This window comes from Asterias amurensis, chromosome 8 (assembly GCF_032118995.1).
Source record: "Asterias amurensis chromosome 8, ASM3211899v1".
NCBI classification, from domain to species: domain Eukaryota; kingdom Metazoa; phylum Echinodermata; class Asteroidea; order Forcipulatida; family Asteriidae; genus Asterias; species Asterias amurensis.
The window spans coordinates 22247305-22260037 of NC_092655.1; the positions used below are offsets into that span (position 1 = coordinate 22247305).

The following is a 12733-nucleotide window of genomic DNA, read 5'->3' on the forward strand; positions in this document are numbered from 1 at the left end:
TATGAAATGGGGCCCTGGTCAGACACTGGTCACCATTACACTGCCACTGACTCGGTCATGTTTGGAAGAGTATTTTTCATAATACAGACCATTTATGAGCCGCTCTACAAAGAAAACAACTACTCACCAATCAACACCAGAATTAATTACAAAGAAATAAAGAAAGTGCATTAAAACAAAGAGATCATAAGCCGAGACAAAATACAAAAACAATAAGCAAAGACGACATAACAAAACTAAAAGCAGATAGGAGAGAATTCCAAAATGTGCCAGTGATGAGCTAGTTATACAAATAATGCCCAAGAAATAACGACAACATTAGGACCAGCTAGAAGCATATTCAAAAAAGAGCTGAAGACGATCAGTTGAACTCTTTGAAACAGAAGGTGTTAAATGAGAAATTGTTTCTTTTAGATAGCGCCAATTTTGCTTTGCAAACTTTGCTCAATAGTTTGTTTCATTATTTGTTCTTATATTTGTGTTTTCGTGCAGCAAGAGGAAGTCAGCGCCAATTCAGTACGTCTTGGACTCGTGGAGAAGAAATTAGAAAATGCTAGCCGAGACGGAGAAGATAAAGTCAGAAAAGTTGAGCGTGAATTATCGGCACAGCAGGAGGTACTCAAGAAGAAAGAAAAGTAAGCATGGTATATTGTTTTTGTTTTTTCACTTTTGAAAATGTTCGGGTTTTTTTTTCAAGGATTTGGGTACTTTTTGTACGACTCAAAACACAATGTCCACAGATTTACATTATACATACGGTTTGAAGATATTGATCGTAGAAAGCTTCGGGGATAAGGAATATTATTTTTGGTTTTTACCCATACACACCGATGTGTGTTAGTACGGTATACTCAGTACTTTCCCAAGCTCTTTAAAAAAAAGCACAGGCATATTACTCGGGTGGGATTCGAACCCACAACCTTTGCAATTCTAGAGCAGTGTTTTACCAACTAGACCACTGAGATTGCCCGGTAGCTAGAGGCAGCTCAAAATCTATATTTTAGCAGTGGGTACATCATCATCATCGTTCTCTGAATCCATCATGGGGGACGTAGAACCGCCCAACCAATGCGTTCTGATGCGGATTGCCACAGCTGCCGTGCCCGAAACTCGAAGTCTGCTTCCAGCTGACACACCCAGGTGTTACAAGGTTGGCCTCTTGGGCTCCTCCCTGCATGGCGATGCTCAACTTAAGGGCAACATGGGCGGGTACCACAACGATTTAATAATGAAAATTTGCATCTGGCATGGGATAAAGAATGATAACTGTTGTTTTACCCCGAGTTTGATAAAGCTTTCATCCGATGAATTTACAGGGAGTTTGACGATACTTTGGATCACATGCAGTCGGATATTGACGTCTTGGAAAGAGAGAAGCTGGAACTGAAACAGCGCCTGACTCAAGTATCTAAGAAAGCGTTGTTTGAGAGTTTGACAAGTAAGACAGCTCCCTCTGGAATTGCAGCAGTAGTAGCGGGAGGTGCTAGCGGTAATCAAGGTATGGAAATATCAAGTTTGTTTTACTCTCTAACTAAAGTCTGAAACATCGCCAGACTCTTGTCTCTAAGAAAGCGCTGTTTGACAAGTAAGACAGCGCCCTCTGGAATTGCAGCAGTAGTAGCGGGAGGCGCTAGCGGTAATCAAGGTATGGAAATATCAAGTTTGTTTTACTCTCTAACTTAAGTTATTGACTAAACCAGAAGCCATGAAAGCCTTCCATGGCACCAGAGATACATTGATACTCCATACTTTTTGGGATCTTGAAGTTGGACTCTTTAGCCCTTTTCACACTAATCTATATTCCTCTAGAAAACCAAGGGAATTAATGACCTGCCCTTTCACACTTGGATTGCCCTACCCCTGATCTAGCCCAGGGGAATAGCCATACCCCGGGAATAGCCACCCCTGCTCTGGGCCCAATTTCATAGCGCTGTTAGCGGCCGTTTTTTTGCTTACTGTGCGATTTCTATTTCATAGCGCTGCTAACCGTAAGCACACGAAAAGGCATGCTAACCTTCCGGTGCTTACCGCACGAAAATAAATGACGTCACAATGCAAATCCACGGTAAACACGCAATATGGCCGCCCAATTTTTCTGCTAACCTGTGAAATACGCTAAGGCTTAACCAAATTTTTCTGCTACAGTAAGCACGCAAATTTGCTTACCGTTAAGCAGCGCTATGAAATTGGGCCCTGGAGTAGGGGTAAGCGGTAAAACCCTGGGGAATTGTACCCTCGCAGGTACTCATTTATATCCCTGGGTGAAGAGAAGCAATTATAGTAACGTATCTTGCTCAAGGGCACAAGTGTCACGATCGGGACCCGAACCCACACTCCGATGACTTAACCACCAGGGTCCAATTTCATAGAGCTGCTTAAGCAAAAAATTTGGTTAAGCACGAAAATAGCTTGTTTATTTTACACATGCTACTGGCCAAAATTTCATGCCATATACATTGCTTGTGACTGGTATTGAGCTATTGTTTACTTAGCATAACAATTGAGTGGAGTCTTGGCCGGTAATCTGATTTTACTAAGCATTAATTATTTTGCTTAAGCAGAATTTTGTGCTTAAGCAGCTCTATGAAATTGGGCCCAGAATTTGATGGGCTTGAATTTGATGCTCTTAACCACTCGGCAATGACACCCTCCAGTTGTTTGTAATCTTTGCTGTACTATTTTTACTTTTTATCTTTCAGGTGGTACATCACCAACTAGTCCCACTGGTGGAGGTGCACCTCTTGGCAGCCAAGTCGTTATTAAAGACTCGCCACTACTTGTGCAACAGGTAGGCACCAATTACTGTTTCGGTTGAAATGGCCATTGTTTAATCACTGACCAAAGACCAAAAACATTTATTGTTTACGACCGCCAAAAACGCACCCCAGGGAGGTTCAGGGGAATGCTGGAAACATTATTTCAATCTTAAAGTGTTTGGACTTTTTGTACTTTAGAAAACACAAAGCCACAGATTTATATTAAACTTACACAGTTTGAAGATAATGATGGTAGAAAGCTTCCCTTAAATATTACCTGCTGAGGTGCTGTAGATTTTGAGAAATTAGTAAAACAATGTAACACAAATAATTTCCATCTCAGTGAGACAAAAAAAGTTATAGCATGTATAACAGTCTTACGTGACTCTCCTGAAAATATTGCTCTGTGATTTCCACTTTTTCCCCTCCAAAACTTGTTGACTAAAGCCTGGTTCATACTTCCTGCGAATGCGAATGCGGAGCGAATTCGACGTGAATTTGACGTCACAACCCTCCTTTCGCAGCGATATTCGCAAGTGAGTTGAGCAAAGTTGAACTGCTGCGAATTACTCGTTGCGAATTTGTGACGTCAACATTCGTATCGCATTCGCATTCTCAGGAAGTATGAACCGGGCTTAAAGCCATTATACACTTTCGGTAAACAGTATTGTCCAAGTCCCACACTTCGTGTATCACAACTTATATACAAAATAACAATCCTGTGGAAATTTAGGCTCAATCGGACATCGGAGTCGCGAGAAAATAACGGGAAAACCCACTCCTGTTTTCGCGCGTTTCGCCGTGTCATGACATGTGTTTATAACAAATCCGTAATTCTCGTTAACGAGAATTTATATTGTTTTACCGTTTTCTCAAAAAGTAAAGCATTTCATGGACTAATATTTCAAGAGAAGTCTTTCACCATTACCTTCTGTAAACCCTGTAAATTATTTGTAAATCTGTGAACTTTTTTTTTTTTTGCTGTACCGAAAGGGTCCAATGGCTTTAATGAAGCACAAACTTCTACATGTAAATTATTACATACATCTTCATTCACAGTGAGTAGGGATTCATGTCATGGCCAAAAACTTGATCTACTGTAAATTAGAAGAATGGAAATAGACATGGTGTGATAATTTACTTGACTTTCCTCTTAGATTGATTCATTGAGGCAAGCCCTAGGAAAGGTCAAGGGAGAGAATACAAGACTGAAATCTGCTGAAATGAAGGTAGGAATCACCAACTAATCTCATTCATAATAGTTAATTATATTCTGATCAATCTGTCATCACAATGTCATAAGCTGTTCTTATCTGCTTTATTTTTTCCCTACCATGCTGGTTCCATTTTCCTCTACGCTGTTACTAAGTTTCAATAATCTAATTTATTGTTCAATTAGTTACCTGCAGTCATCAACATGCATCATTACCCTGAGTCAGTATGACAAAAATGTTGTAATATATAGCTGTGAATTTATGGTTAAATACTATGCAGGGCCCAACTTCATAGAGCTACTTAATGACCCTGGACATTATTGGTAATTGTCAAAGACCAGTCTTCTCACTTGGTGTATCTCAACATATGCTTAAAATAACAAACCTGTGAAAATTTGAGCTCAATCGGTCGTCGAAGTTGTGATATAACTATGAAAGAAAAAACACCCTTGTCACACAAAGCTGTTGCTTTCAGGTGCTTGATTTCGAGACCTCAAATTCTAAGTCTGAGGTCTCGAAATCAAATTCATGGAAAATTACTTCTTTCTCGAAAACTTCATCACTTCAGAGGGAGCCGTTTCTCACAATGTTTTATACTATCAACCTCTCCCCATTACTCGTTACCAAGTAAGGTTTTATGCAAACATTTTTTTTGAGTAATTACCAATAGTGTACACTGACTTTAAGCAGAAAATATTGGTTTAGCTAAGCAAAAATGAGCAGGATACCAGTCACATAAAATTTGGATACTGGTCTATGCGGATTGTTACCAATATTGGCCACATATTAAACATAGAGGTCCTTGCAAATAACACATTGGAGAATCTTTTGTTTTGTTTTACGCTAACAGAAAGTGATGGACACCCTAAAACCTTTGAATGTACCAAAGAAACCAACAGGTCTTGCCAGTCCAACGGGCTTTGTTGCTCTCGTACCAACTGCTGAAACTGGGACAACAGAAGGCGCTGTTACACCAGCAGCTACTATGGAGCCTCAGAAAGACGTCGTTGTGCTCGCTCGGAGAACTCGCAAGTTACTTCATGTGAGTTACATCTGAATTGCAATCACTAACAAGATTAATAAAGCCAAATAAAATTTTAACAATTTTAGAGGCTGCCCCCTTTTCTGTTCTTTTTCTTTTAAATGGATAAAAAAAGGATCGGTTAAATAATCACAGATGAGAAAAAATGAATGTTGATAAAAAGCCATCTTTAAAAATGTGTCGAGGGGTCATGTTGAAAGAAAACCAAGAAGACCCTTCTCCTCCTTACTTTTTTTGTAAAGCAAGACACTATACTAAACATGCGTGGGGTTTTTTGTTACTTGCCCTAACAATCTAAATCAGGAATCAGCAATTGTGAATAGCGCCCTCAAGGATGTTGATGGAAATGACTGAACTTCATTTTAATTTGATGTAAAGTAGAGGGCGCTGTTCAAAGAAAGAGGTGCACAGGGTGCAATTTTTCTTTCAACTGTCGTAGTGCTTTCAATGTGCACTTTTTTTTCTAAATCAAATAAAAAAAAGAAATCCTTTAAAAAATCAAGGAAATTTGTTGAGGATGGCAACTCTAAACAACAGAAAAAAAATGCCTAAGGTTTGCAATGCTGATCAATACGTCATTTACAGATATCATTTAAAAAGAAAAGCAGACAAAAACTATGTATATACATAAATATACCTAAAGCACTACAGTTCTCTAAGAACAAACTCTAAATGGCAGGTAGATACATACATGGTGTTACTGCAAACCAAATGTATATTGATACCTCACCATGCAATGCCTCAAATCCTATATAAATATACCTTGTTAGTTTAATCACAACAATGGATACATCATACTTACTATCAATAAATAATCGATAAATTACTTGTAATCCATTGCAGGAGTTGCATCTACTGAGTGCAAATCCAAGAGTAATAGACATCACTCAGCGTAAACCGGGCGTGGTCCCAGCCATTGCTAAAGCCACACCCATTCATCAGCTCGTTGATAAGATGGCTAAGGTTCACCAACTAAACGCCAGTATCACTCAGGTAAGTTTCGTACCCGGACATGACCTTGAGTTTGACCTCTTTATGTGAATGGAAGAAGGTCAAACCTCTTAGCCGTTTGTTTTTGGTACAAGCTGCTTGTTCCCCCGATGTGGTCTCTAAATATTTTAAAGGCAGTGGACATTATTGGTATACACCCAAAATAATTATCAGCATAAAACCTTCCTGGGTGACGAGTAATGGGGAGAGGTTGATAGTATAAAACATTGTGAGAAATGGCTCCCTCTGAAGTGGAGTAGTTTTCGAGAAAGAAGTAATTTTCCACAAATTTGATTTTGAGACCTCAGATTTTATTATTATGTTAATCTTTGATTACTATAATTTTGTACTCTTTAATTTTTAAACTTGGAACTTTTAATTGGCACCTTGTTCAGTGTGCTGAGATAATTGTATGTGGTGCACTTAAAACAATAAATGATAAGTCAGTCACGATATGATCATCATTTATTGATGTATTTTAGAGATATCAGTTTTCACTTCTTATTTTTTTTTCTAGACGTTTCTACTTTTAATAAATAATAAAAATAACTAGTTTTACTAAATCGTTTCAATATGCTTTACATAAACTGTTAAAAATATAGGCCATTAACTATTGTTTAATCTCCCCATTAATGTTCGTAAATCTTCTTGTGTTGTTACTTTTAAGATAAAAACTTAAAACTTATCTCTTTCCTAAATAGTAGATTAATGATTTGTTTCTTGCTAGTTTTAATTTATCATTTTCTTTGTTATGCGCTTTGATCATGTTTTGGAAAAGCGCAATATAAATACCTTTTATTATTTTATTATTGTACCATAGTTCCTTTTGGTTTGTAAGTAGTTTGAAAAAGCTAATTCTATTTTCTCAAAGGTTTCAATTTTATAAAAATTTTGATTTGAAATCCTAGCTCCAGACTGAGGTACAGAGCGTAGTGTCCAGCCAACGTCCTGGTGCCAAGGCTAAGAGTGACTTCTCTGTCTTTCCATCTACAGACTTCTCCAAGGTAAGTCAGATTTCGCTACTTTTTGTAAAAACAGGATTACCAACCAAATTTCCACGTGATTTTCAGGATAAGCAGCTGAATACCAGTAACAAGCAAATTGCAACAAGTGGAAACTTGGTTGGTAATCTTGTTTTCATCAAGGAAGAAATTTCATGCTAAGCAAATTTTTGTGAAATGGGGCCCTGGTATTTACGCAACTCTCCTGAAAGCATCATTATGAATGAATTAATTAATCTGAACTATTTCCTTTCAATAGGCTCAGAGTGAGAAAACAGAATTCGCCTCTATTGGTACCCTGTCCATTCCTATCATTGGTGACCAGAAGCCTTGTAGCTACGCAGTCAGTCTACGTCATGATCAGCTTCAGAAAGTTCACACTCAGCTAATAGCCTGATACGACGGTGAATCCCTCAGAATCATCAGGACCTGTGGCAAGTAATGCTGTGTTAATCATTAACTGTTGTAGTCTAGAAATATATAGCAAGATTTCAAATTTCCCACACTGCATTACAATCTTTGGTTTGAATAAATCTTTGAATATATTTTTTTTGGTTTCCAATTTTCATTTTGCCTGCCATAACAAAGTAGTAGACATAATTGTTTAATTGGTTTTACTCAAAAAAGCATGATTAATGTAGAAGAAGAAATATCAGGACTTGTTTTGGTTATGAAATAAAGTTTCTCTTTTGGGGACTTCAGGGTTTTACATTTTTTATTTATTTTGAGTTCCAAAGGTTTTTCAATGACATTGGTGAAATAATGGCAATCTTAAATCAAATACAATTAAAGTTTATTTCTTTAGTAAACCTTCTGGCAATGTGTGTCGCCTTAAAGAATAAATAAATTAATTAATCAAATAAATCCGTATAAAATATAATCTATAATGTGCATCGTTTATCTATAAAATTAAGAAACTTTAAAGCATCAATAACTTATCCAAGTTTACTCAATGTCCATTATCTCTGGTAGGTTTTAGCGTTGATGTATATTGTAGAGCTGTTTGCATGATCACACCGTTGAAATAGAGGCTTAAATTGGAATACTTAGAGTCCAAGATCAAATGGTGTGCGTTTTGGTGACTCACAACAGAAACATGTTTGAGCTTTGGTCATTGGTCGAGCGTATTCCCGTCCAACCAAACAATAACCGACTTATATTAATTGTTTGGTTTTACCCATATACACCGATGTTTGTTAGCACGGTATAATCCGTACTTCCCGAACTCATGCATATTACAGGGTTGGGATTCGAACCCCGACCTTTGCGATTCTTGAACAGTTCTAACCGACTTGTTGGATCGGTTAAGCTTGGTTTCAGGATGGTGGTTTCTAAAAACGCCCGGAAAATGTCAAAGGAATTCTTTTAAAAGTGAAATACCCTGGAGCATAACAATTAAATAATGTTGATAAAACTACAAAGACTAAGACCCATTATATGAAAACAAAATGGCTGCTGTATATTTTAAGAACGTGAATTTTCAAGCGATGTACCTATGCCATGAACTGTTTCTTGTTACCGAACCGTTTTTGCGAAGCTCTCTGAAATTGTTTCGGTCGGTGAAAATTAACTTCAGAAACTCGTTTCGGTCATGGACTCCAAAACACACCCCTGGTCAACTCTGATTAAAAATAAACAGTATTGGGTTCTTGTTATTAATCAAGCTAGATTTAAAGCTGTGAGCTCTTGGGAATTTTTAAAAAGCTGTATTTAAACTGGTGTTTTGGGGAATTTAATTCACTTTTAATCATTTTTGGTCAGTGATTTGTGCAATACACAGAGATGGGAGTATAAGCTGAGACTAGGTTTCTACTTGTTGAGGTAAACAAGATTATTGAAGAATGTCTTTTTTCGAAATCAAAAACATTAAAAAACAAAAATTACAAACTGTAAACCCATTTGGGTTCATTCTTCCGGTTGAGGTTTATCAAATGTTTGTTTACGCTCTTCAAGTGGACCAGGCAGATTAAAACGGAACAGTTGTTTAACTTCAAAATAAGGTGAAATATTCTAATGGATTTAAAATTGAAATCCAGCTCAAGTAAAATCAAACGTTGAACATTCCCATTCAGTGCGTTGTGAATGGGCAGAAGCTAAACATTATTACATTACATTATATGCATAACTGTGTAAGCAAAAATATTGATGTGGGCTTTGTCACACCAGGGCCAAATTGTGTTCCTCGGGCACAAAGGTAGCTAAGCACAACAAGATTTTGCTTAGCAGAATAAGACTATCAACCAAAAAAATATGTGGCATTTACCATCTGTGGCTGTATCCTGCTTATTTGTTGCCAAGCAGAAATGACATTTTCTGCCTATGCAAAAAACTAGCCGGGCCATGTATTCAGAAATTGGGATACTATGTTAACATAATACATTGGCTGCTATGGTACAAGTCTCTTGTGGTCGCTTTGGTCTCAAAGGGTTAAAGGAATGTTACAGAATTGGTAAGAAACAAAAACAGTGAAGATCACAGATTTACATAAAACTTACACAGTCTAATGATGATGATAGTTGAAAACATCCCTTCAAATATTTCTGTCTGAAATGTCATACTTGATGAGAAATAGGAATCTAATTTCGCGCTTTAAGTTTATCGCTCAGTGAGCATTTTTTCATTTTTGTTTTGGCATCAATGCAATGCAAAATTTGTAATTGTTTTTTCACTATTCTCTCCTGACCCAGATGGCTGATTGATCTCAAACTTCTACAGGTTTGTCAGTTAATGTGTATGGTGGATCACATAATGTGCTTACACTGCCAGCAACCTTTTTACGAGCAAAACCAATTCTGTAATGTTCCTCTAAGAACCATCTCAGTTTCACCAAGAAAACAATGTGAAGATTGCTTTGAACTGGTTGCATAGTAAGTGTCACAATGTGACATGGCCCTATGAGTGACAACCATAGAGTTATATAGAAGAACTAGAGGGCGCAATGGCCTATATACGCGGTCCGGCATGCGCGCAGGCGGCCATTTTCCTAGTTGACAAAACAGCATCTCACAGAGTGTATTTGTGCGACCATTTTGTAAGTTGACAAAACAGCATCGCGTAACGTTAAACTCCAACGTGTACCGGTACTTCATTTTCAACCCGCGTAAAAAATGGCGCGGGTGTCGCATTGCAATCCCGTCTTGTTTGTGCAAGCAGCATCACTAGTGCGCCCTCTAGTTGTTATATATAACTCTGTAGTGACAATGCTGTATTTTATGTCTAATAAAGTAGAAATGCTATTGCTGAGAAATTAATGTATTTGTTGATCATTTTATTTTCATGTAAATGATTGAGCTACTATTATATTGTAAGCCGCTCTGAGGTCGACATTTGCAAACGTAGGATACCACAGTCGACTGACTTTTCAGGATGATGCTATGCTTTCTAAGACCATCAGGAACAAATCGGTAGGAATTGAAACTTTGCATGGTGGAAGCATAATTAGGCGAGGTTTACGGTAGCCCAAGTGTAAACAAATCAGTCACTGATTGTTTACGACCATAACTACCATGATGTTGAGACAATTGGCCTCAATCACCATTTCCCCCAAATAGTTAATGACCCGACTTTGCTGGGGTCAAAATGCCAGACCATTAACTATTTTTAAAATTTATACCATTATAGGTCCGAGTGGTCGGTAAACAGTTTGCAATAGCTAATTCTATTTTCCCCAAAAGATCAGGACACAAAGTAAACAAATTCCAATTTGGTGCAACATGGTCGCAAGGGCGAGTATCAATCACAGCCTACCCGTGTGTGGTTGTGATATCATCGCTCATAACGGCCCCACAATTTCTCAGTTATAGTGACCCGAGTGTCAATCTTTTCAGACGATTCCATCACATCTCAAGCAAATCACAAATTGACTTAAGGAATCCAGGATTGATCATAGAGGATGGATCAAGACCCTGTCTGAATTAGCGGCTATGACTTGATTGTCATGGTAACATGCATTGAAGCATAGGAGGCCCATAGCAACAGCCATAGCTGTAGCCACTGCCTCAAATACATACAGCCTCAAGTATAAAAACATACATATGTACACATGTACAGAGATAGCCACGGAAAGAATTCAAAATGAGAACTTTGTAGAAACTTTTATTTAAACTGTAGATTCTGAAAAATACCTTAGAAACAATTACGATTAACTTAAGGAACAATTTACATAGAATATAATTTGTTTTTTACCCATACATGGATGTGTAACACTGCATACTCTGGCAAATCGCTCGGATGGGAATCAAACCCATGACCTTTGCATTGCTAGAGCAGATGTCTGACCACTAGACATCAGAGCTAGGCCGGTGGCTAGAGGGTGGCTACACATTTGATCAAAGTGCTTCTAGCCACCGGGCTAGCTCGGTGGTCTAGTGGTAAGACACTGCTCTAGCAATGCAAAGGTCGAAGTTCGAATCCCACCAGAGTGATTTGCCGGTCAGGTTTTTTCACAGAGCTCGGAAAGTTCTGAGTAATCAGTACATATATACAGTGCTTAAAGACACTGGACACTATTGGTAATTGTCAAAAACCAGTTCTTCTCACTTGCTGTATCTCAACATATGCATAAAATAACAAACCTGTGAAAATTTGAGCTCGATTGGTCATCAAAGTTGCGAGATAACAATGAAAGAAAAAAACACCCTTGTCACACGAAGTTGTGTGCTTTCAGATGCTTGGTCCGAGACCTCAATACCTAATTCTGAGGTCTAAAAATCAAATTCGTGGAAAAATACTTCTTACTCAAAAACTACGTTACTTCAGAGGGAGCTGTTTCTCACACTGTTTTATACTACCAACCTCCCCCATTACTCGTTACCAAGTAAGGTTTTATGCTAATAATTATTCTCGATGTTAAAATGATCATATATTAAATGTAAATAGAGGTAGAAGTCAGTGTATTTTTAATGCAAAAAGAAACAAATACAGCCCTGAGTAACTCCAGAACATATGGATATGCAAAACTTGTGTTTTGTGTTCATCTATTGTCTACATCATCATAACACAACAATTATAGTACTAGCTTTATAAAACAAATGTTAACGGTTCATTAATAATTAATCTTTGGCTTTTTCACAGAAAAACAGCTGCAAATGTTTGTTGTCTCACTTAACATAACAGCATTGGCAAATGTTACACAAATAAAAAAGGAATGTATTTGGCAAAATGAGGTAGGAATACAAAATAAATCTGGAAAGTGCAGAGTATAAAAAAATAACAAAATGTAAATTTGTAAACAGTGTAGGATATTTTAAGTATGTATGTGCGGTTTAGTTAACATAATAAATAATGAAAATAGACAATTACGTGTAACAAAGACACTTTAAACTAGATAACATATAAAAGATAAACTTACTTAAATGGCAGCGACTTGGCGGAACATCTTTAAAAACAGTTTCACAAATTCTATTTACTAGAGATATAAGCTAAACTACAAAGTAACCCAGCCATCATCTTTTTGGCCAAGACAATGCAAAGGAGCTCAAGCGAGTTGCTTAAAAAGGTACCATGGTGTTTTTATGGTAATCTGACTCTTGAATTGTCATCATTTGTGATGCGATGAAGCAAAATTGGTAATACTGTTAAAAAAAACCATGTTGAGTTGATACCACCTTTGGTTTAAAAGTTGTGAAAGTAGAAACACCAACAAATGCAAGAGAACGAAACTAAGAAAATGGGGTTAAAGTCGAGTTGTTTATCAATGCTCATTTTGATGTTGGTTATCAGGAAGGAAGT

General features: G+C 37.4%; 1 protein-coding gene across 6 annotated transcripts in view; it reads left to right on the forward strand.

Moving 5' to 3' along the window:
* The window catches only part of LOC139941087 (dynactin subunit 1-like), a 344631-nt gene that overhangs the window by 72063 nt on the left and 259835 nt on the right, over nt 1-12733 (forward strand). For 5 of the 6 annotated variants that reach the window (XM_071937510.1, XM_071937511.1, XM_071937512.1 and 2 more), the window contains 8 exons: nt 493-635; nt 1317-1498; nt 2700-2788; nt 3914-3985; nt 4821-5012; nt 5856-6005; nt 6911-7006; nt 7263-12636. In XM_071937510.1, the coding sequence (XP_071793611.1) occupies nt 493-635; nt 1317-1498; nt 2700-2788; nt 3914-3985; nt 4821-5012; nt 5856-6005; nt 6911-7006; nt 7263-7400 (1062 nt within the window). In that variant the 3' untranslated portion in view covers nt 7401-12636. Of the gene's footprint in view, nt 1-492; nt 636-1316; nt 1499-2699; nt 2789-3913; nt 3986-4820; nt 5013-5855; nt 6006-6910; nt 7007-7262; nt 12637-12733 lie in introns of those variants that run through there. The other variant, XR_011786532.1, reaches the window with a different exon arrangement.